This window comes from Lynx canadensis, chromosome X (assembly GCF_007474595.2).
Source record: "Lynx canadensis isolate LIC74 chromosome X, mLynCan4.pri.v2, whole genome shotgun sequence".
Lineage (NCBI taxonomy): Eukaryota > Metazoa > Chordata > Mammalia > Carnivora > Felidae > Lynx > Lynx canadensis.
Genome location: NC_044321.2, coordinates 119,936,759 through 119,958,507, shown reverse-complemented (window position 1 = coordinate 119,958,507; position 21,749 = coordinate 119,936,759). Strand labels below are relative to the sequence as shown.

The 21,749-nt window shown below is 51.9% G+C and overlaps 1 protein-coding gene across 9 annotated transcripts in view; it reads right to left on the bottom strand.

Moving 5' to 3' along the window:
• ZNF185 (zinc finger protein 185 with LIM domain) overlaps positions 1-17,878 on the bottom strand; it is a 61,294-nt gene extending 43,416 nt beyond the window's left edge. For 5 of the 9 annotated variants that reach the window (XM_032592149.1, XM_032592150.1, XM_030305807.2 and 2 more), the window contains exons 1-12: positions 17,809-17,878; positions 17,522-17,645; positions 17,031-17,096; positions 14,811-14,849; positions 14,627-14,704; positions 14,035-14,124; positions 13,155-13,241; positions 11,960-12,043; positions 11,654-11,695; positions 9,916-9,999; positions 3,754-3,840; positions 386-487 (exon numbers count right to left, since the gene is read on the bottom strand). In XM_032592149.1, the coding sequence (XP_032448040.1) occupies positions 386-487; positions 3,754-3,840; positions 9,916-9,999; positions 11,654-11,695; positions 11,960-12,043; positions 13,155-13,241; positions 14,035-14,124; positions 14,627-14,704; positions 14,811-14,849; positions 17,031-17,096; positions 17,522-17,645; positions 17,809-17,842 (917 nt within the window). In that variant the 5' untranslated portion in view covers positions 17,843-17,878. Of the gene's footprint in view, positions 1-385; positions 488-3,753; positions 3,841-9,356; positions 9,447-9,915; positions 10,000-11,653; positions 11,696-11,959; positions 12,044-13,154; positions 13,242-14,034; positions 14,125-14,626; positions 14,705-14,810; positions 14,850-17,030; positions 17,097-17,521; positions 17,646-17,808 lie in introns of all 9 variants that reach the window. The other 4 variants (XM_030305809.2, XM_030305810.2, XM_030305804.2 and 1 more) reach the window with 3 other exon arrangements.
• Positions 17,879-21,749: the final 3,871 nt, after the last annotated feature.

Here is a 21,749-nt window from a genome sequence, read left to right as displayed (position 1 = left end):
TGCTCTGTTGAGGTCAATGCATCCTTTGGTCATTGACTTCCCTAAACTTCTGACTTGGCAGGCTTGCTTGCCCTGGCCATCAGCAGGACTGCTTTCAGTGGGGGCAAAGGCACAGTGAACTTGGGCCAAGGGCTGGGTAGGGGTGGTCTGGCCTGGAGTTTTGTCCTCCTCTGCAACTGGCTTTCTGAGGGATCTTGGCAGGGGCCTGCCCCTCTCCAAACCTCATACATTCCTTCATTTATTCTTTCAAAAGATATTCACTGAGGACTTGCACTGCCCCAGGCACTGGGGACACAGTGGGGGAACTGGACAGTCTTGGTCCCAGCTCTATCCATGGACCTTACACCATAGGCCACATGGGCTCTATGTCCCTGCACTGAGTTACCTTAGGTCTAGATTGGGGCCCTTGCAGGCCTCCTCACCAGCCAAGTCTTCCTTGGCCTCTCTAGGGCTGGGGTCCTCCTTGTATTTGGAGCCCAGGGAAGACCTATGCAGGAAAGAAACATAAGTTAACCATCCAACCACACTCAGATGAAGGCATTTATCTCATACTCAGATGCCAACTGTCTCCAAGGAACTTAAAAGCTGATATTGCAGGACTAGCCAATTCTCAAAATATCATTACTAATAGCTACTATTGATTTAGGGTCAGACTCCATTCTCATGATTTTGCATGCATTAACCCTCCACATAAACCCCAGGATATGGGCACTATATTTATCCCTGCCTACTTTCTAGATGAGTGAATGGGAGCACAGACAGCCCAAGCAACTTGCCCCAAGGTTCCCAAGGGGAAGAGCTAGGATTTGAACCCAGTCTGATTTCAGAGTTCTGTACTATAATCCTCCATGGTGTTGAGACTTCTCCTAAGCTGCTAATTCAACCTCCCTATGTTCTCTCTGAGGTCATCAGGGAGCCTCATGGTGTCCAACGCAATGGATACACTCCTTTCATTATCACCATTCAGGACCACTGACCCAGTGGGCCACTCCTGTCTTCTTTCCCCAATTCATCTGTCATGACTGTGACACCATCTCCTACCTCTCTTGCCATACCTTCCCAGTCTCCTTCACCATTCCCTCCTCTTCTGCCCCTTTTTTTTTAAAATTTTTTTTTCAACGTTTATTTATTTTTGGGACAGAGAGAGACAGAGCATGAACGGGGGAGGGGCAGAGAGAGAGGGAGACACAGAATCGGAAACAGGCTCCAGGCTCTGAGCCATCAGCCCAGAGCCCGACGCGGGGCTCGAACTCACGGACCGCGAGATCGTGACCTGGCTGAAGTCGGACGCTTAACCGACTGCGCCACCCAGGCGCCCCTCTTCTGCCCCTTAATGTTGGTGTTATCAGCATTCCTTTCCATCTGCATGCTCCACCTCTTTGCCCACCTCCTCCTCCTTGACATCAACTGCTACCCTCAAACCAATGACTTCCACATGTTTGCACATCTCTGTGCTCCTGACCCATACCTCCAATGCCTTTCAGACTGTCCCTTGGTCAGCTCACCCTCGACATGGCTAGAATTGACTGCCATTCCCAGCTGCCCTCGGGGGGATGACCAGGCAGCTGCCACCTCCACACTGGGCTCTGTGCCCAGCCTGCTAGCCCCTTTCTCAATTCCCTTGATATTGTACTTCATGTAAACACTGACATTGAATCCAATTATTTCAGCTTTCATCTGTCTGCATATAACATGTAAATTTCTTGAACCTTGACCTCTCTCCCAAACCTCAACTACAAACCCTCAAATGCCTCCCAGCAATTTGTATTTGGTTGCCCACAAGTAAACTCATTATATATTCATTTAAAAATACTAAGTATTTATATCACCCCTCCTTGTCCCTTGCCCCTGGTCCTCAGTAGTGTGGTGAGTTATGGAGCAAAAGGTGCAGAGTGGGAGTCAGGCAGCCTGAGTGGAGTCCTGGATCTGCCTGCTCTTGGCCATGTAACCTTGAGCAAGTTACTTGACCATTCAGGGTCTCAGTTTCCTCCTCTGTAAAATAGACATAGTGACTGCATCTGCATCATGCATGAGGATACCTGCTAGGCTGTTGAGGCAGGGCAGGGCTTGGTGAATTCTAGCTTTCTCTCTTTCTTCTTTCCCCAAATTGATTCTCTGGAAAGTGGGAGAGGAGCACCCCTGTGGGATTTCAATGGTTGTAGCTTTGCCACTCCCAGACAAAGTACCAGAAGCCTTGTGGGTTCTAGAGACAGGAGGCACAGCAGGGATCTTCACTGGAGGCAGCCTGGCTTCCTCCTGCATCTCTTGGGGTTACTTGGACCCTGTTTCTCAAAGACTTGTCACCTTAGGAAAATCAGTGAAGCAGCTTCCAATGTTACCTTATTAAAGATGTTGTCACACTGGATGATCCTCAATCATTCCAGCAATAAACACTCTCACATTTGTTCTGGGCCAGAGGGAATGTAATGAACATTTAGCTGCAGCCCCTGCCCTCCAGGCTCTCAGAGTTCTTAGGGAATATTGATCCAGGAGTGGACAACTGTGCATAGGCACCACATGGAGACCTGGGAGGCTGGAGACAAGGGCCCAAGGAGGGAGGGGTATACGAGGAGTACTGAGTTCAGGCTGCAGAGCCCAATCAGGGTGGGGGGCATTGCAGGGTTTTCCCAGGGGGCTGGAATGACTACTTCTGCCTTTTAGAAATCTCACCCAGGTAGAGATGTGGAGGGTCTAGGGATGGGGCAATAGGAGAATAAGAATAGGAAATATCTCTAAAATAGAATGGGTAGGACTCAGTGCCAGACTGGGGTGGGAGTGTGAAGAAGAAGGCGCCAAAGAGGAGAGTAAAGGTACCTAGAGATCCATCAGGACTCATCTTGGATGACACTTCCTCCAGGAAGCCTTCCCTAACCAACCCACCCTTATGCTAGTGAGAGGCCCCTTTGGAGCTCCTACTGCTCCAGTGGGCATACACTCTGGCCTCCCTCCCCAGACTCTGGGATTCATGAGGAAGAGTCTCAGTCTGGCTGCTTCACAGCTGCCTTCTAGGCCCTGGCGCAGGGGTCAGGTGTGCATCAGGGGCTCAGTAAATGTTAGTTGAGTGAATAGTTAAATGAGTAGGAGAGAGAGTGCTGCAGGATCCCTCCCACTACTTGTCCCTCCAAAGAGAATTGGCCCCTCCATGCTCAGATCCCCCCTTGTCCCCGCCCCAGCTCCTAGCAATCCACCCCCCATCCTGTCTGCCTGTTGCATGGCTCTCTGCCTCCTATCTTGAGGCAGGGGCTGGGCCCTCTGTGCTCCTTGTAGTCCTCCTGTCCCTCACCCTCCCCAGAACCAGGTGTGGTGGCATCATGAGCTGTCAAGGCTGACCTGGTGACCCCACCCTGTTCCCAATAGTCCTGTCACACAAGCAGAGCAACTGCCCCAGCGGCTTCAGGGGGCTTTGCAGAGCCCATGTCTCAACCCAGCACAGCTGTCCTGTCTTGTTCTCAGTGCTTGGCAGGGCTGAGCCCTCACAGCTTGCTGGTGTCTGCATCTGCCTCCCCTACCAGGCAGATGGTCAGCATCTCTGGCCAGGGGACAGTCACCTCTGGCTTGCCAGGGCCAGGTTTGCCTCACATGAACCAAGTACTTGCCCCTAAAGAGGTGTGGGGTGAAAGCATGAATGGAGGCAGAGAACCTAGGTTGACCATGTCTCTTACCAACCAGCCCCTGGGCCTAATCATTTGCATCCCTTCCTTGCTTATCCCATCTCTAAAATGGTGTGGAAGGAGCCCAGCAGGGCCCCCATACCTCATTCCTTCCAGGTCTGGGGTCATCAAGCGGAGTCCTGCCCCAGGTGTCGTGATCTGCAGGTGGACAACTTCCTCACCTCTTGTACTGCAGCCAAGAAAGATAGCCAGGGAGTTGCTGGTAAGGAAAGCCTCCCCCTTTTCCCATCTGTGCCAGGGGTCCAAGGGCATTCTCCTTCAGAGGCCTCCTGGGTAATGCAGTGGGACACCCAGAACCATTGTCTTTTTTTTCTCTTGTCTCCTCTTTGGCCTTTAGCTTTCTTGGTGCTACAGCTGAGCTTGACCCACTGACCTCCAGGTCGCAGAGGAAGGAGAGTGAAACACCCCTTTACCAGTCTCCCACTCTTGAGCCCAGCCCCCTTTAAGCATAGCAAGTGGATTCTGGATAGAAATGGGACTGCCCAGCCCCAATGCCCTGTCTGTAGCTGCTGTCATGATGCTGTCACCCACTTGCAGAGATGAGCCCTGGCTATGGTTCCACTGGAATGCCCAAAGTGGCTATTTGTGAAGCCAGTGAGAATTCTGGGTATATAGGCTGATGGGGACTGATAACAAACAAGATAATCAGGAAACCTACAGGCCAAAGTTGGAGAGCCAGTGGGAGTAGGATATCAGAGACTTGGGGGATGAAGGAAAGTGACCAGTTGCCTGTGAACTGGAGTCCACAGAGAATCAGACATTCTCAGCACTCAGAGGATGCTGAGGATTCCCTTTGAGGATTCCTGTGTTCAGAGCCTGGCCCACAGCTGACCACATACATCCTGCCAAGTCTGATTCCACTGCAGGACCTGACCCCCAGCAGGCTTGGGCCATGGTGATGGCCAGAGCCAGAGGCAATCTAGAGCTCTCTGGCTTTGTGGGAGTACTCTTCACTCAAGACCATACCTTTCTAGGTCCACAAAGTAAGGCCTAAGCCATCCTTTAAGACCCAAACCACTTACAACCACTCCCTCCTTTCTTCAGCTGCCTGTGGACACTGGGTTGGGTCCTGGGTTATAGATGGGGGTGAGTCCCAGGCCAGGTGAAGCCCCCAGCCTAGTGTGTATGGGGGGGGGCAAAACAGGGACAGAGTAGCATGGGTCCTGACTCTACTAAAGTGTAAGACTGTGCACAAATTCAGCCCCAAGGGCACCTGAGAAGCTTCATGGAGATGTGGCCTCGCTGGGGGCCAGCTGGAGGCAGGTGGGAGAGGAAGAGATGGAGGCTGGCAGGGGCCTTAAATGATGAAACCAGATCTGGTGTGGCAAAGGGATGCCATGGAATGGGCTTAAAGTGGGGGGTGAAGAGCTTCACATGATCAGACTAGCACTTTAGAAAGGCCCCTTTGGGTCCATGACAGGGAAGGAGGGGCCAGGGTGAAGGCAGAGAAACAGGTAGTCTTCACCTTGGGTGAGCCGGTGTGACTTGGCTGCTCTCCTTGGAAAGTCACCTTGGAGTTGATCCTGACGTCCGGCTCCAAGCTAAACTAGGAGGCCATAGAGGATCGGGTCAGTGGGCTGCCTGTGTATGTCCTTCCTGGGATTTGGCTGAGAGGTCGCACATTAGAGATGACAGGGGGAAATGGAAGGGCTTCCAGGGACAGGGGGCCTGGTGCACAGGGGCAGCTCTGATCTGTGCATGTCTCCTCCCATGATAGCAATGATGACAGCATAAAGCACCTGGCCAGGACACACCCCACTTGGGAACATCACAGGCAAGTAAAACATACTTCCTCACTGGTGTTTCTGGTTATGTGGCAGAGGAAATAGGAACAAAGTGTCACCCCAACCTGCCCAAGCTGGCACCTCTCCCTCAATGCCTTCTTCCTTTTTTGTCACCCCGTTTAGCAATCCCTTCTTGAAGACCCAGCTCAAGTGGCACCTCTTCCAGAGGGGCTGTTATGAGTTGCACTGTGTCCCCTTAAAAGATATACTGGAGTCCTAACCCCTGGTATCTATGAATGTGCCCTTATTTGGAAATAGGGCCATTGCAGATACAATAAACTTAAGATAAACTCATACTGGAGGAGAGTGTCCTAATCCAGTGTGACTGGTGTCCTTATACAAAGGGGGCATTTGTACACAGACACACAGAAGGAGTATGACCATGTGAAGACAGGGGCAGAGACTGGAGTGATACATCTACAAACTGAGAGCTGCCAAGGATTGCCAGCAATACCAGAAGCTAAGAGAAAGACCTGGAACAAATCCTCCCCCAGACCATTTGAAAGGAACATATAGCCCTGCTGACACCTTGATTTAGGACTTCTGGCCTCCAGGTATGAGAGGACACATTTCTGATGTTTTATCCACCGAGTTTGTGTTAACTTGTGACAGCAGCTCCAGCAAACTCATACAGGGGCCTTCTGGTGTCTCTTCTCCTGCAGCAGCCCACCAGCCCCTCTCACCAGACCTTCAACCACAGATGGCTCTAGTCCAATCTTAAATTGTCAGCTAGGCTGAGGGCCGATGGAGACCGGGAGCACTCTTCCAGTGTGGACCCAGCTGCCTGTGGGAGTACCTCCTTCTCTGCCCCCACAACCGCATTTCCCTCAGAGGCCAGCAAGATGGCGATATTGGTCTCTTCATTTGCCCTGCAAATCAGCAAGCCTATAACTGGGAGCACCCAGGCACTGTGCCAAGGATTTCATATGTATTACCCCTTTTAGTATTTGAGAAGGCCTCAGGAGGTAGGTATCACTACTCACTATTGTATACATGAGGAAACTGAGGCATAGAGAGGTAAAGTGGCTTGCACAAGGCCAGTATAAGGCAATGCCAGGGTTTGCCTTGTGCCAAAACCTGTGCTTTCACTCAGTGCTCTCCAGCTTACTCTGTCAGACAGCATGTTGGGGCACAGCCTGCAGGCCTCACCATGGTCGAATGAGGCAGAAAGCCAAGGAAGCTTGACCAGTGCTGTGACAGGGACAGCAACCAGGCCTGGGGGCCTTTGTGCATACCAGTTTCTCTGGAAGAGGGTATCTGAATAAGTTCAGTCCAGAAGGTATATAGGAGTTGTCCCACAACGAGAGGGTTAAAAACAAGATGAACCCAAGAAAACAAGTTTTGGGGTGCATGGAGGGAAGGCCCCCTCCACTGTTGAGCAGGGGGTGGGAGTGATGGTAGAGACAAGTAATTCAGATATAAGCACTTGGAGCTGAGGGACCTTTGAGATGCCAGGCAGGTCCGGCATCTGATGGAAGGGAAATGACAGCTGGACAGCCCGGAGGACACAGCCTGTAGGTGTTCTTGTGGTGCATTCCTATTCCAAACTTTCAGCCCTCCCTGAAGTCCCTGAACGGTTTGGCACCTAAGACAAGGGTTTTACTCCTGGTTGGCCTGCTGGGTGAGATGAGGAAGTTACATCAGACTTGAGCCAAGGAGGATATTGCAAGGACAGACTTGGGGAAGAGGCAGCCTCTTCAGAGCCATACCTGGAAACAAGGCTGTGATATTTTCCTGCCCCACTCTGCCATAAACCAGCTTTTTCTGAGTCAGTACAGCACCCAGAGTTTGGCTGAGTCACTGCTCCCCATAGAGCTGCACTTCTTCAAGGGCACAACCCAGCCTGGAGTTCTCAGATAACCAGGCAGAGAGAGGCTGGGTATGGGGAACTGATGGTGGTTGCCTGACCTGACCAGTGCAAGACCTGTCTGGTACAGTGGAGTCAGAAAAGAAGGCCACCCAGGACCAGGCAGTGGCTCACCTGGAAGCTGCCTGGCAGGGTTCCAGATATTTTGTGACTGCACAATCTGAGGGAAGAAGCACTATGAGAAGTATCAAAGTAAGCCTCCCTGACCAGCCCCTGTTGCACATTTCTGATGAGAACTCTTTCCTTCCTATTGGAGGCTTCCCCATTGTGAAACATCTCTGGTATCTAGAACTTTCTGTAATCTGGTCCCAATTCTGTTTCCTGGGGCCTCACAGGCAAGATTGATCTCGGACTTTTGGCCTTCACAACTGTGAGGCAGTATATTTCTGTTGTTTGAATCACCAGTTTGGGGTACTTTCTTACTGCTGCCCTAACAAACCACTATAGCCACCCTGCTATGACAGCAGATGAAGGGTATTAAACATCCAAAAGATATGTTAAAATGCCTCTCAAATACATAATACAGCACAACCTAATTCTCCTAAGTTCTCTTTTAAAAAGCATCTGAAACCACTGCTCTTCTTTTTCTGCACAAAAGACAAGGAGAAATCAGAGATGTGCACTGTTTGGGGCTGAATTATGTCCCCTCCAAATTCATATGTTGCAGTCCTAACCCTGGTACCTCATGGTACATTTATTTGGAAATAGGGTCACTACAGATGGAATTAGTTAAGATGAGGTTATACTGAGGTAGGGTGGGCCCCTAATCTAACATGACTGATGTCCTTATAAGAAGAGGAGATTAGAACACAGACATACACACATGGAAGAGCATGTGAGGACACACTGGGAAAGGTGGCCATCTACAAATCGAGGAGAGGCCTCCCTCCCAGCCCTCAGAAAGAACCAACCCTGCTGACACTTAAATCTCAGACTTCCAGCCTCTAGAACTGTGAGACAATACATTTCAGTTGTTTGAGTCACCCCATCTGTGGTTACAGTTGCCCTAGCAAACTAAGACAGCCCCTATGTCCCATCAATCCCCAAGTCCCATCAGTGCTGCCTTGTGAAGAGCTCTGAAATATTTCCACTTGTTTAAAAGTTCTCACCGACAGGGGCACCCGGATGGCTCAGTCGGTTAAGTGTCCGACTCTTGATTTCGGCTTAGGTCATGATCTCAGGGTTTTGTGAGTTCCAGCCCTGCTTCGGGCTCTGTGCTGATGGCTCAGAGCCTGCTTGGGATTCTCTCTCTCCCTCTCTTTCTCTGCCCCTCCCCCGCTCACAATGTCTCTGTCTCTCTCAAAATAAATCAAGTTGAAAAAAATAAAAATTCTAATGGACAAAAGTTTAGACAAACAGGGAGAATCACGACATGGAGGCAGTGAAGAAGAGGGGCAGTGGTGCTGCTGGAGCCATGGCCTCAGGATGGCCTCACACTCCTGGCTCCCTCTAGGAAAGAAGGTCTGCAGCCTTGCTCTCCACCAGTCTATGCTATGGCAGGTGGCCCTATCTCCCTCCTGGCACAGAGGAGGGAGCCCTGAGGGACCATGGTCACATACAAATTTTTGTGGGACTTGAACTGGGGAGGAAAGTAGGGGCTCGCAGTGGCATTACAAGAGCTGGAAAATCTCCTGGGGTCCCTAAAAGTGACCTGTAGACAAAGGTGCTCTGCCCCTCTGGTTTCAGAGTCTTCCAAGGGTGCCATGGAGGCATACCACTTAGCAGACTTGGATTTGGACAAAGCTCCCAGTCCTGGCAGGAGCTTTAAACAGCAGCAACAACAGGGAAGTGGTGCTCTGAACAGGACTTACCTTGATTCACTGAAAAGTACAAGGAGGTATTGATTGCTCTTCATTTGCAGACAAGAGAGCACCATTATTTGCCCAGACACTCAGGGCTCAGAAATCAGACCAAATCTGGACCCCGTCTGTAGTGAGATTACCAGCACTCAGTCTGCCCCCCTGCCCTCTCACCCCAGTCCCAGGCTGTCCCATCTGACCAGCTTACAGACCAAAGCCAGCTCATGGCACCCACCTGGGCTCCCAGCTCCTGGCAGGGCTGGGCAGAGTCAGCATGTGCTCAATCCAAATCCCCTGAGACAGTTTGGCTCTGTCTCCATCCACACTGGCAAAGAAGGCAGCTCTGAGTGGGGCTGGGGGCTGTAGAGCCTCCTTCCCCAGCAGAGGACAGAGGACATAGCTGGCAGGCTGAACTTGGACAATTTACAATAGAGCTATTAACAAGCCCAAGAATGGCAGGGCTAGCACTCTGATGATAGGCCCTCTCAAACCCTATGGCTAGTACTTTTTCCTAGGATGCTGTGGCCACAAGTGGGATAAGATGACACAGATAACATTAAAAAGACAAGAGTGATGTACTCTCTCCCTGGAGGTCAGGCTGTTTTGCTCCTTTTAGCCCTAGGACATCCAGCTAAAAAGCTCTTATTGATTTCTGTGCCCTGTCTTGACACTGAGCACATGGGGACACTGACCGTGAGGCTTTGCAAGGAGATGACCTAGCAGAGGTTCCACAGTAACAGTGTCAGGCAAGCCTGGAAGCCACCAGCCCCAGACAGAGATGAGTAATTGATTACCTGCTCGAGCCAGGAGAGGATCTTCCTAGAGCAGGTGGGTCCTGGCTCTTCTCAGAAGGCCTGTCCTCATCCACCACCTCAACCCTTTAGGCAAGACGAGAAACAGATGCACCACTTGTCCCCAGGGCACCTGTGGCCTGCTCAGCCGCCCTACAGCTTGCTGTTCCTAAAGGACATGATTTCCTTCTGTGCTGTCTATGGCCATGAGGTGGCCCAGCCTGGAGGCTCAGCAACTCCAGTTTGGGATAAAGGACAGCATATCAGGTTGAATAGTATCCCTTCAAAATCCATGTCTGCCTGGAACTTGTGAGTGTGACCTTATTTGGAAATAAGGTCTTCGCAGATATAGTCAACATAAGATCGGGTCACACTGGAACAGGGTGAGCTCTAAATCCAATGACCAGTGTCCTTATAAGAAGAGGGAAATTTGGACACAGACACACAGACAAAAGGTCATAGGACAATAGAGGCAGAGACTAGAGTGATGTGTCTACAAGCCAAGGATTGTCAAGTGTTGCCTGCTGCCACCAGAAGCTGGGAGAGAAGCCAGAGACAGTTTCTCTTTCACAGCCTCCAAAAGGAACCAATCCCGCTGACACCTGGATCTTGGACTTAAAGCCTCCAGAACAGGAGACAGTACATTTCTCGGGTCTTTGCCACCCAGTTTGTGGTACTTTCTTATACCAGCCCTGGCAACCTAATACAGCCAGTAAAAGCACATCATTATCTGTCACTTCCTTTATGCTGCCATCACCCTTTCCTGACTGTATTCCAGTCTTCAGCTCACTATGCAACCTTGTCATGGATGCTTTCCTTGTTTACCTCATGGAATGTCCCTAAAATTCAACTTTCTGGAAGTCTCTTCCCTATACTCCCCAAATATTCTCTCCCAGAAGATATTCTGTCTCAACTGATGGGGACACTCCTCTCTCACTCAACTGGAGTGTCCTAATGTCCTGATAATTTCGTATTGAATTCTGTTCACCCTTTAGGGCCCATCTCCAATGTTATGGTCACTTCCAAGGGCCTGGCCAGGCAGAGGCTCCCAATGATAAGCCTCTGGACCCCAGCCCAGTAATCCCTCCTGCTGAGGCATTGTCCAGCCTGTCCCTGGTAGAGTGGGAGGGAGGGCAGGGGAACAACTCCTTTTTAGCCTGGTAGCTACTTTTTTTTTTTTTTTTTAACGTTTATTTTTGGGACAGAGAGAGAGCATGAATGGGGGAGGGGCAGAGAGAGAGAGAGACACAGAATCGGAAACAGGCTCCAGGCTCTGAGCCATCAGCCCAGAGCCTGACGCGGGGCTCGAACTCACGGACCGTGAGATCGTGACCTGGCTGAAGTCGGACGCTTAACCGACTGCGCCACCCAGGCGCCCCGCCTGGTAGCTACTTTTGCTTCAAACCCCAGAAGCCCTTGGAAACACTAAGGCTCTATTGGGGATCAGGGGCCTAGCCCTGTTAGCAAATGGAAGTTTCCAGCCACAAGCTACGTTCTGTCAGCCAGATCTTGCCTACACAGAACTGCCTGCTGAGGCCACAAGTGCCACCATACCCACCTACTTGCTCATCTGGCCTCCAGACAAAAGCCACTAGGCCCTCACAACTTCCCTTGCTCAGGGACAGAGGCCCCTTCCCACTCTGCACCTGCTTTCCATGGTGATCATACTCCACCTCTGCTGGCAGGAGGCCTTCTCTGCAGCCAGCAAGAGGCTTGCAAAGATTCCCTTGCTGACATTTACCTCTTTGCAATGAATGGAGTCTGCATCTCCTGGGCAGGGCTGCTGCAAAGGAAGCAGAAAGGCAATGTGTTGGACAGAACTCATGGACAAGTGACATCATGACCACTTTGCTTTATAGGGTCCTGGGCCTCTCTCTCACTCCCAGTACCTCATTAGCCCTGATGGCTGGAGCCAGACCTCTCAGTTTTCCAGAAAGAGCATCTGAGAATCCTGGAAGGTCTAGCCAGGAGGAAAGGAGGGGAGCCAGTTGGTAGCTGAGCTTGCCCAGAAGCCAGGCCCTGCTGTGTCTCCTGTCATGTAACTCACCTGGTGCTCTTCTTGGCTGCTGACAGAACGTAGGAGTGCTCCCGGGAGGCCGTCTTCCTCACCACACTGCTTGCAGCCTCTGACCTGCGGTGGCACAGAGAGAAAGTATCTAACGGCATAAGGCAGGACTCACTCTGCCAGCATAGCCCAGAAGCTACCCAGGATGGCTCAGGGCCACCCCAGGGAGGCAAGTGCACAAAGCCAAATTAGCGCCTGCTCCCAGAACTATTCAAAGGAAACAGAGACCATGCAGCCCACATTTATCAAGCATAGATTGTGGGCCTGGCCCTGTGCTGCATGCTGCAAATCCATACTGGCTCATTGAGTCCTTACAACTTAGGAAAGTAGGTGCTAGTATCACCCACAATTTACAGATGAAGAAACTGAGGCATGGGAAACTTTAGTGACTTGTGTTAGACGACACACTTAGCTGATGGCAAAGTGGGCAGTCAATGCTCAGCAGCCTGGCTCCTGAACTTCTGGCTCTTCCCTTGTACCTCCCAGGCCCAGGGACCACTGTCACTGCAGACTCTGGCCTTAGGATTGTCCATCTGCCAGACCTTCAGCACAGGAGCTTTGCTGTGTTTCTTAAGGCGCAGAGGGCCCAACAGACACTGGCAGTGGGGGCAGGCTCAGCCTGGGGTGGGAGGGGCAGTTATTTCCTCAGAGCCTAGCTGCTGCCCAAGTACCTGAGCCTCATTTTGAGGTGAGGGGCACTGGCACTTCCAGAGTGTAGCTCTGCCACCCAGCCATGCAGGCCCTGCCCAGCATAAAGCATACACAGCATCCACACAGCACACACGGCATACACACAGAGGGCTCCTCCTAGGAGGATGGCCGATTTTGGTTCAATTTGCTCAGGACCCTTTTTAGCAAATTGATATAAAGTCCTGAAGCACCTCCCTCTGTACACTCTGTCCACCCAGGGGAGGCTTCCCCCAGCCCTCATTACCTAGGTTCTGCTCCATGAAAGTTTCATAAAGGGTCCCCTGCGCTGGCCCAACACTGAGTGGGTGGTTCTGGGATTCAATGAATGACACCTGTTGCTGGAAGCCACTCCTCCAGCAAACAAGCCAGCACTGATATTGTACATGTTGTGCATTTTGTCACTGCAACTGGCACCATTCCTATATTACTGGTCCACAGAAACTTGGGCCCCTGCCCTGACTGTGGGATGCTCAGCGGGCACCATTACCTCCGTTTCTGCTCATCAGATGAGAAGAGAACCTCCTCCTCTTCAGCATCCCCTGATGCTGAGCTGCGTCTGACATTGTAGGGTGCCCTGGGGGAGAGGAGAGGGTGTGAGGATGCTGTTGGTTGTGGCCCCTCCTCCCCCATCTCTGCCCCTGTTCCCTGTCACAGGCTGCCACCCTCAGCAGTTTGGCTTCCTGACTTACAACAATAATAGCACATGTTGGCATTGCTGCCTCTGAGTCTTTGCTCATGTCACTTCTTCCTCCTCAAGAGCCAGCCCTCTCCTCTCTCCTTATTCCAACCCTAACTGTCCTCCAAGACCCAGTTCAAGCCTCTCCCCTCCTCCAGAAAGATTTCCTACCTGGTCCATGTCACTGGATCGTTGTGACAAGGGATATAAAGCAATATAAAGATGTGGGGCCCTTGGGAACTGCAGATTCAACCCACACTTCTGTCCAGAAACCCCCTCCTTGGCCACATAGTGGGGGGCGTATTTGATAGGGGCCAGAAGGGGAGCCCCAAAGATTTATATCCAAGAAGCAGTTCAGATTTCAGCACAAAATGCCAATTACTTGGCTGCCAGGGCTATCATCATGCTCAGGATCATCAGGCCCCAGTGCGGCCCGGCCTACACCCCAGAGGGGTGCAGAGGCATGTCCAGGAAACAGAGTCAGCCAACATCAGCCCCAGAGATATGACCCATGACCCTTCCTCCAGACTCACCGGCCCCTTCTATAAGCTTCTTAGAGCCCCTGCTTCGCCACAGATCAGAAGAGCAATGTGCTCCAGGTCATAGTGGCAACTGGTAGGAATGTCAGGCCTGCTGTTTGGGCTTGTCCTTGAAGGAGGGAACTGAACTGGGTCTGCCATTGCATACTTACAGCTTCTTGTAATCCTCAGTGGTCATCTTATAGCCGGAGGAGGAGGGCCGAGGAAGCCCACTGGGAGCTGCTCTCAGCAGACCAGCAGCACTGGAGAGGAAAGGAGTTTCCATGTGCCCACTCCCAAGCCCCCTCTTGCTTCTAAATTTGTCTACATGTCCCAGCAGGAATGTGGCTGGTGGCCTTTCTTCTTTTCTTTCAGCCCTGCCACACACCCATCCCATCTGTGCCACCCTGAGCAGGGCAGCCCTCCCGCCATAGGTTGACCCAGGCCCCTTGACCCTGCCTTTATGATGGAGCCCAGGTTTAACCTGACACCAAAGCGCTTTGATGACATGCCACTTCAGCCTTCTGGGAAGAAGGTAAAGTAAAGCACACAGCTGCTGGGAAACAGGACTGCCCAATCTGGGTCATACATCCACCTGGGGCTTTGTGTCCCAGCACTACTCTCCAGGGCCCTGCCCTACACAGGAGAGCTACCATCCACCACCCCTCCCCACCCGTGACAGATAGAGTAATCTCTCTGCCATAAGCCTGACCTAGGCCCTCATGCCTGGTGCTTGGCCTAGGCCCTCACCCCAAGGACACACACCTTTTTGGATCTCCATTGGCCTTGGGGAACTGCCGCTGTGGCTGACACGAGCTGTCTATGGGCTTGGTGAACACTCCCCTATAAGAAAGCCCAGAAGAAGTAGCCCTGTGAGCTCCCCTGTGAGAATCCAGGGAGCAGTGGTGTGCAGGCATGTGGAGGCAGGCAGGGTCCTATGGTTACCTACCGGATGATATAGCCAGTGGGAGCCCTTGTGCTAGGAGGCCTGCCGAGGGAAAAGAAGGTATGAGGTGAAGCAAAGATGCCCTATTTCCCCTGCACCCAATGCCAGCAAAGTGGATTGGCTGGTGGGTGCCCCAGTGTGGTCAGAATGAGGGGAACAAGAGTGGCTGGCCATTTCTCAAGAGAGCCAGCTACCCCTTCACCCAAAGCCAGGCTTCCTATTCTGCTCCCTCATGCTCCCCAGGAAAAGTACTGGGACCAGCCCAGGATGGCCCTGGATCACAGTAAGTGCCCAGGAAGATGTGTTCCATGGCTAAACATTTGCCGCAGAGGGGTCTCCTCCAAACTCAAGTTTTTCTCTCACCTTCCAGGCCCCAGCACTCCCCTGAACAAGAAGTCTTCTGGGATTGATGACAGCACTCCCACTCTCTACTCTCACAACTGGAGGCTGCATGGTCAGAGGCCTGGGGTTGAGGCATGGCAGGGAGAGCCCAGGGTCCCGGACCTAACCACATAGCCTCCTTTGGGAAGGCTCATGAGGGACCAAGGGGTAGAACCAAAGGCAGCTTCCCCACCCTTCCTGCTCCTTTGGGGCCTCTCTCCTCCAGCTCCTGAGATGCCCACATCACAGACTTGATGAAAGTTTGGGACTGGAGGGCATGGCTGGAAAACAGACTGCACATGCTGGGTGTCTCCTGCTTGGGAGCAACTGAGCGGGTTCAGAGGGCCAGTAGTGGTAGGCAGCAAAGAGCTGTGAGTTTGGGGTGCAGGGGCAGGAGACAAGGATTCAGCAGATGGCCTTTCTTTCTAGGAAGACAGTAGCTTAAGGGCTGGAGAACAGGGGAAGTGGGTCTAAGGGAACCCCACACAAGCAGGTGAGAAGGGCAGCACAGAGCCACAGTGTTCTCCATCATGGCAGACCCTGTCCTTAATAGAGACAGCAGCCTGCAGGTGACAAATTTGCAAACATACTTGGGGTGGGGCCTGAGAAAGAAAGGCCATTTCCCCCCATCTAGCCACACAAACATTTTTGGCTTGGGGAGGCTAGGCCATGATCACTGGCTGTCCCTTGGATCCACTTCTTTCCCCAAGAGAAAAGGAGAGCCGAAGTTTATGTAGACTTCCAGGTATCCGTGCTCTAGGCCCTGAGTCACAGTGCTCTGGGATGTGCTTTCTAAACATAGCCCCAAACAGAAGCCCAGGGTGAGAACCGTACCACCCAAAGTAAACTAGCCCCCTAGTGAGTAGACTGTCTTTAAACCGTCCTCAGGCCTTCACCAACTTTGCCAACTGCAATAATCACAATCCATAATTCTCTCTTTTATGTTCACCTCTCTATTTGGTTCATGCCTGTGTTCCCTGCTAAGATGTTAGTTCCCCAAGGAGAGAGCACAGGACCTGGCTGGTACTGGATGCCGAGTCAGGGAGGGGTGGTGATGGGCAAGTCCATAGTTGTTAGAGGCAGCCCCAGAGACTTAGCAGTGAACTTGGATCCCTCCCTTCAAGCTGCTGCCACTGCCTCTATCACCACCTGAGAAAGATCCTGGCACTGCCTTCACTGCCAACTGCCAGTGAACTGTAGCAAGACTAAAGCCTGAGGTTTGCATTCCCACCACTCACTGACTTGGCAGTGCTTTGGAGCACCCCTAGACACCGACAGGCAAAAGTCTTCAAAATGCAGACGGGATGGGCTGTTCCCTTTGGCCACATGTCAGAATATGTCATCATGAATTTGGGAGACCATTGGAACAAATGTGTCCATCTCCTTGACACCCTGATTCCTTCCTAAAATTCACCTGTACATCCCAGAGAGCTATGCAAAGGCTGTAAATCAAACTGTGGGCAGTTCTTTGGTTCCGCAGTGCACTCAGCAATCAGGGCTACCTACAAGAGAGTCATGTGTGACTCTCAACACTGTGTAAATCACCTCAGATATGTTGTCTCACCCTTTACAGAGACTTCCCAATGTCCACTAGGCAGCTGGAACCATGGAGGCCCATTAGGTAGCCAGCCTCAAGGTCACACAGCAAGGCCAGGGATCTGAACCCAGTGACACCTGCACTCCCTTTCCCAAGAGGAAGCAGAGTAGAAAAGCCTGTCTCTCCTGTGGATTTGAAATGATTCACTGCATACCCTAACATCTATTTTGAGTTTGGGCTCCTCCTTATCCCCTGAAGACTGCGGCACAAGGCCCACCCACTGGCCATCAGGCATCACCTCTTACCTGGTCTTCGGGACTTCCCCAGCTGATGAAAAGGATGTGGCTCGACTCCGACCAGGAGGCAGCTCTCTGGAGAAAAAGGGATCCTGAAAGAGTGGCTCTCTGCCATCAGCCACCTTGCAGCCTCCATCCTAGAGGCTGTCTGCTGAGCCCCAAAGCAGATGAGGTGGGGTGAAGTGCATGCACCACAAGAACTTGGCTCACCATTCCCGTCTCACCTTCTCCTTCCCTGGCCTTTCTCCACATTCCACAGGCAAGTATGTACATGCCCACTCGGCGTCAAGGGCTTTCCCACCTTGTAACTTTGGTTGAGTCTTGCCCTCAACTGGATTGCTTTCCCGTGCTCTGCCCTCCCCAGCTTGCCTGTGGCCACATGTCCCCACTGAAGTCTGAATGGTGGAAGTCCCTCAGCATCCCCAGGCATCGACGGGCCTTTGTGGATTACAGCCCTACCCCACCTCATTGTTGCTGGCCTCCTAGCCTCCTGGACTTACAGGGTGTGGCCCTCTGATTCATCCTGCTTGGTGATCCAGCTCTTGTCCCCCTTCAGCGTGGTCCGAACCTTCATCTGCTTGAGGACATTTTTGCGTTCCTCCTCACCTGGTAGTACTGGTTTCCCTGGAGGGGCAAGGCCAGGCAGCCTCAGAAGGGGAACCCAGCCCCAGGACACTGATGCCTCCCTGCCAGTCCTCCCAATATGCTGCTCTCTGCTGCCGTGCTTGTGGCCCTTGCAGGGCAGGCCACACACCAAGCCTGGGAGAAGAGGGAGTGCAGTCCTCACCTTTGGTGCTGCCTCCAAGAGCTGAGATACTCATGGCGCTTGCTCTGCAGATCCCTTCTCAGTTGATTCAACAGGGCTCCTGAGGACAAAGGCAAGCACATGGCTTGTCACTTCATGCATTTATAATGGCTTGCAGGTCATCATGTGGTCCCTGACTGTCCTTTGGGTATAAGGAGGCAAGAGTTGTTGGAGTTTGGGTGGTGGGCAGAGGCCAGGGAGTGAGCACACACTGGACCTGTCATTGTCTGATAGTAAAACCACCTGTCTGCCCAGAGCTGCTCACATGGGGAATGGGCTGCTATGGAGCTGTCTATTCAACAGATAGCTTATAAGGGCAAACCACAACCCCCCTAGAGAGTTCTGATGGCCAGATTCCAGGCCCAGATGAGTGTAGGGGAGAGAGGGGAAGCAGTGGAACTTCCACAGGGTAGGCTTCCTGAGGGCTGGCACTAGTGGGCTCAGAAAGAAGGACTAAAGGAAGGGTGGGGGCTGGGAGACCAGTTCCTTTGGGGTTGGATTATCTTTCTCACTCTTTAGTAGCTGTCTGACAGACCTTTGGCAGGTCAGCTAATGTGTCCAGTCTGCCTCACTGTCCTCATTTGTAACATGGGATTTTAAAAACTCTACCCTTCAGGACTGCCATGAAGGCAGAATGCACCAATGTTCTTGAAAATGCCTGGCACCACCTGGGCACAGCAAAGATCGCAGGGCAGTTGGACAGGAGCCAAGGAGCAATTGAGTTTCAACCTGTCTTCACTGGGACAGGGGACTGTCAGCTGTCCTCAATCAAAACCACCAAGCCTGAGAGTGTGCAGCCCTGTGTTGCTCACGGGTTTGCTTCATCTCCAGTGGGGAAAGCCCAGGGCCCCCCTGCCAACTTCTAGTAGTGCTCAGGGACCAGGTGAGGGTTGGGATCTGGTAAGGAATTGCTGTTGTGCTCTGCTTTCTCTTCCTCTCTCTATTCTTGCCCTGCTCTCCTTCCTTGTCTTTTCTCTGCCCTTTAGCCATGTGTTTCCCTCCTGTAGCCAGTGAAAGGTGGACCACAGTGACCTCCAGAGCCTCACAGCACTGTGAAGATGTTTGTCTCAGAAGAGGCTGGGGTGAGGAAGCCAACTGTCCAGGCTGGGAACGGCCCAATGCTAAAGGCAGATGGAAGGCCCATATCGTGGGTCTAATCCCAGCTCTGGCCTGCCACAACTAGCCCTGTGGGCCTCAATAGAAGGACTAGAGGTTCTGGTAAGTGGACATGATGGGAATGAGGGGCCCTGGCCCTGCTGGCATAGTCCTGAGGCAGAGCAGCCTCTCCCTTAGGAGCCTGTTACCCGCTGCCCACCCCCCCCCTGCTGCCAGCTGGCAAGGCCTGGACATGTTTCTTTAGAGGTCAAGGGCACACTAAAATGGCTAAGGCAGGGGCCAAGATCAAACCAAATTTGCCATGTTAGCAAGAGCTGGCTTTCCCATAAATTGCACTGAATGAGCAGCCCAGGAGGCCCAAGCCTGATGCGTGCCAGGAATGGCACTTCATCACAGCAAATGGCAGCCCCGCTGTTCAGCCCCTCCACCAAGGCTGCCACATCAGAGTTATATTGAGCAGAACTCATTCCATAAGCAATCTTTAGACCGCATAGATCCAACTGTCCCATCCCAGCAGCCCATGGAGTAGCCCCACTGGGCAGGACACACAGACACACTTGCTACCTAGGATCTTGGCCCCTCAGTCTCCTGGTGCTGCTGACTGACTGTGAGACCTTGGGCCAGTACCTCACCTCTGGGACTCAGCTCAGGGCCTCCTACTGCTGAGTGTTTAAGTTCCTTCAGGAATTCATCAGTTTCCTCTTGACAAACCTGTTGACCACATTGCCTAGAAGTTTCCTGCCAAATCAGAACCAAATAAGCCACCTCCAAAATCAGGATAGACTCACACACATGCAGAATGACAGAGGCAGAGGGACCACTGGGAACTCCCTGGCCAAAGGGGCAAGGATACATGTAAGAGCCCACAGCAAGGGAGGGTGGAGTTGCCTTAGGTCCCATCCACACAACTAAGACTCCAGTCAGAAGACTCAAGGCTTATGCCCCACCTCACCAGGCAAAGAGCAGGGCTGGTGCTACATCTCAGAAGTCAAATGTCCCCTTTTGATGGGACAGTAAATCTGAAAAAGTCAAGAAGTAGAGTCTTCCCATGGGCTTGAAGAAGGCAGCTCTTTGGAACAAGGAGCCTTTAAAGTGATGCGCCCCAGCCAGACAGATGGACACATGAGGTATGAATCAATGTCCCAGCTGCAGAGTTGGCTTTTCCCTCCACTTCACTGGTCCCTCCTCTCCCTGCACCTGCTTCATCTGTGCCTCATTCCCGCAGCTTGGCCCACATCAGCCCTCACTTTTCACTCAGCTTCTGCTGGCTGTCCATTGTCTCTAAGCCTGGGGGCAAACTCTCCAGTGTCCAGACCCAGTTACTTTTCTCACAAATGACCTTCAATGTTGACACTGTGCTCCAAGAAGACCATGTACTTCAACATCCGTAGAAGGTGGCCCTACCACAGTAATTCTCATGCCTTTGCTTATGCTGGTTCCTCCCACCTGGGATGCCATTCAACTCCTCCTGCTGAGCTAAGCCCTGCCTCTACCTCAGGGGCCCACCTGTCTTGCCTGCTCCTGCTCCTGGGGACTCTCCCCTCATCTGACCTGCATGCCTTGGTACTGTTGATCAAAGTCTTCCCAGACAAGACCTGCTCCCTCTACCAGCCTCAGCAAGAACAAAACTGAAGCATCCCCTCACACACCCAACACATACCCTGCACTGATTTTCTGCACTGAAGGCTGGCAGGAGCCATGCTTTTGACTAACCATACATTGCCACCTCTCCTTGGACCCAAGTCTCTTCTCAGACCCACCATCCCCTTCATCCCCAATCAATGGACAGCTGGGAAAACCCTCACTAGAGACAGGAACAGCTCTGAAGAATGGGATGCAGACCACTCAGGAGTATGTTTCCCAGGCAGCACTCACATACTGTTGGTGGGCAGATCAATGGACTCATCTTTTCAGAAGACAAATCTCTATATGTTTTGAAAGCCTTGAGAGGGTAAGACCATTGGTCCAGAAGCTCCCCTCACAGCAATCTCTCCTATGGAGACAAATGAGTAAGCAGAACAAAGTATACAAGAGGGGTGGTGTCCCAGTGTTGAATATAATGGTGAAAATTAGGCAATAATGTAAATTCCCAACAGTGATATTTAAACATACTATGATACATGATTCCAGCAAATACTATGCACTTATTACAAATGATATGGATATATGATGTAATTTAACAAGTTTCATGTGTATGGTTTCCATATATCATTAAGTGAAAGAAAGCTTTTAAACAAAAAGATGTGTAGGATGGTGCTATTTATTTAAAAGACTAAACAAGCAGTCATTTAACCAAATGAAATGGGAGCTGGGGCTGCTTGGATAGGTAATGATGGATCTCCAAAGTTGACGCAAGGTGAAAAGTGCCAAGGAAGGACTGGGAAGTGAGGCGAGCCAATGGATGCATGGGGAATTCTCTCCTTCCTCTGGGGTAGACATCCTGGGGAAGGTGCCCTGTGCCTCTAGGGTCCCTCTGGGCTGCTCTGAGCAGAGCCTTGCTGCCCGTGGGCACACACACAGCCTCCTCCAGGATCCTGGGTCTTCTCTGCACACAGCTTGGGTGGGAGGAGAACAGGTATGCATTTTGGGGGTATCTCCCACCTTACTTCTAGTCTTACTCTTCCTTGGGGCACTTGGGTTTCTTGCACAGCCTCCTAGGCCTCCCTGGCACATCAGGAAGGGCCACCTGGATTGACAGCTGACATCTTTGCTCCTCATCCCTAAGTGGCTTCACATGGCTGTGACACTGTCCCACTGCCTGGACCTTAATCTCATCTGTAAAGTGGCGCCAAGCCACCAAGCCCATG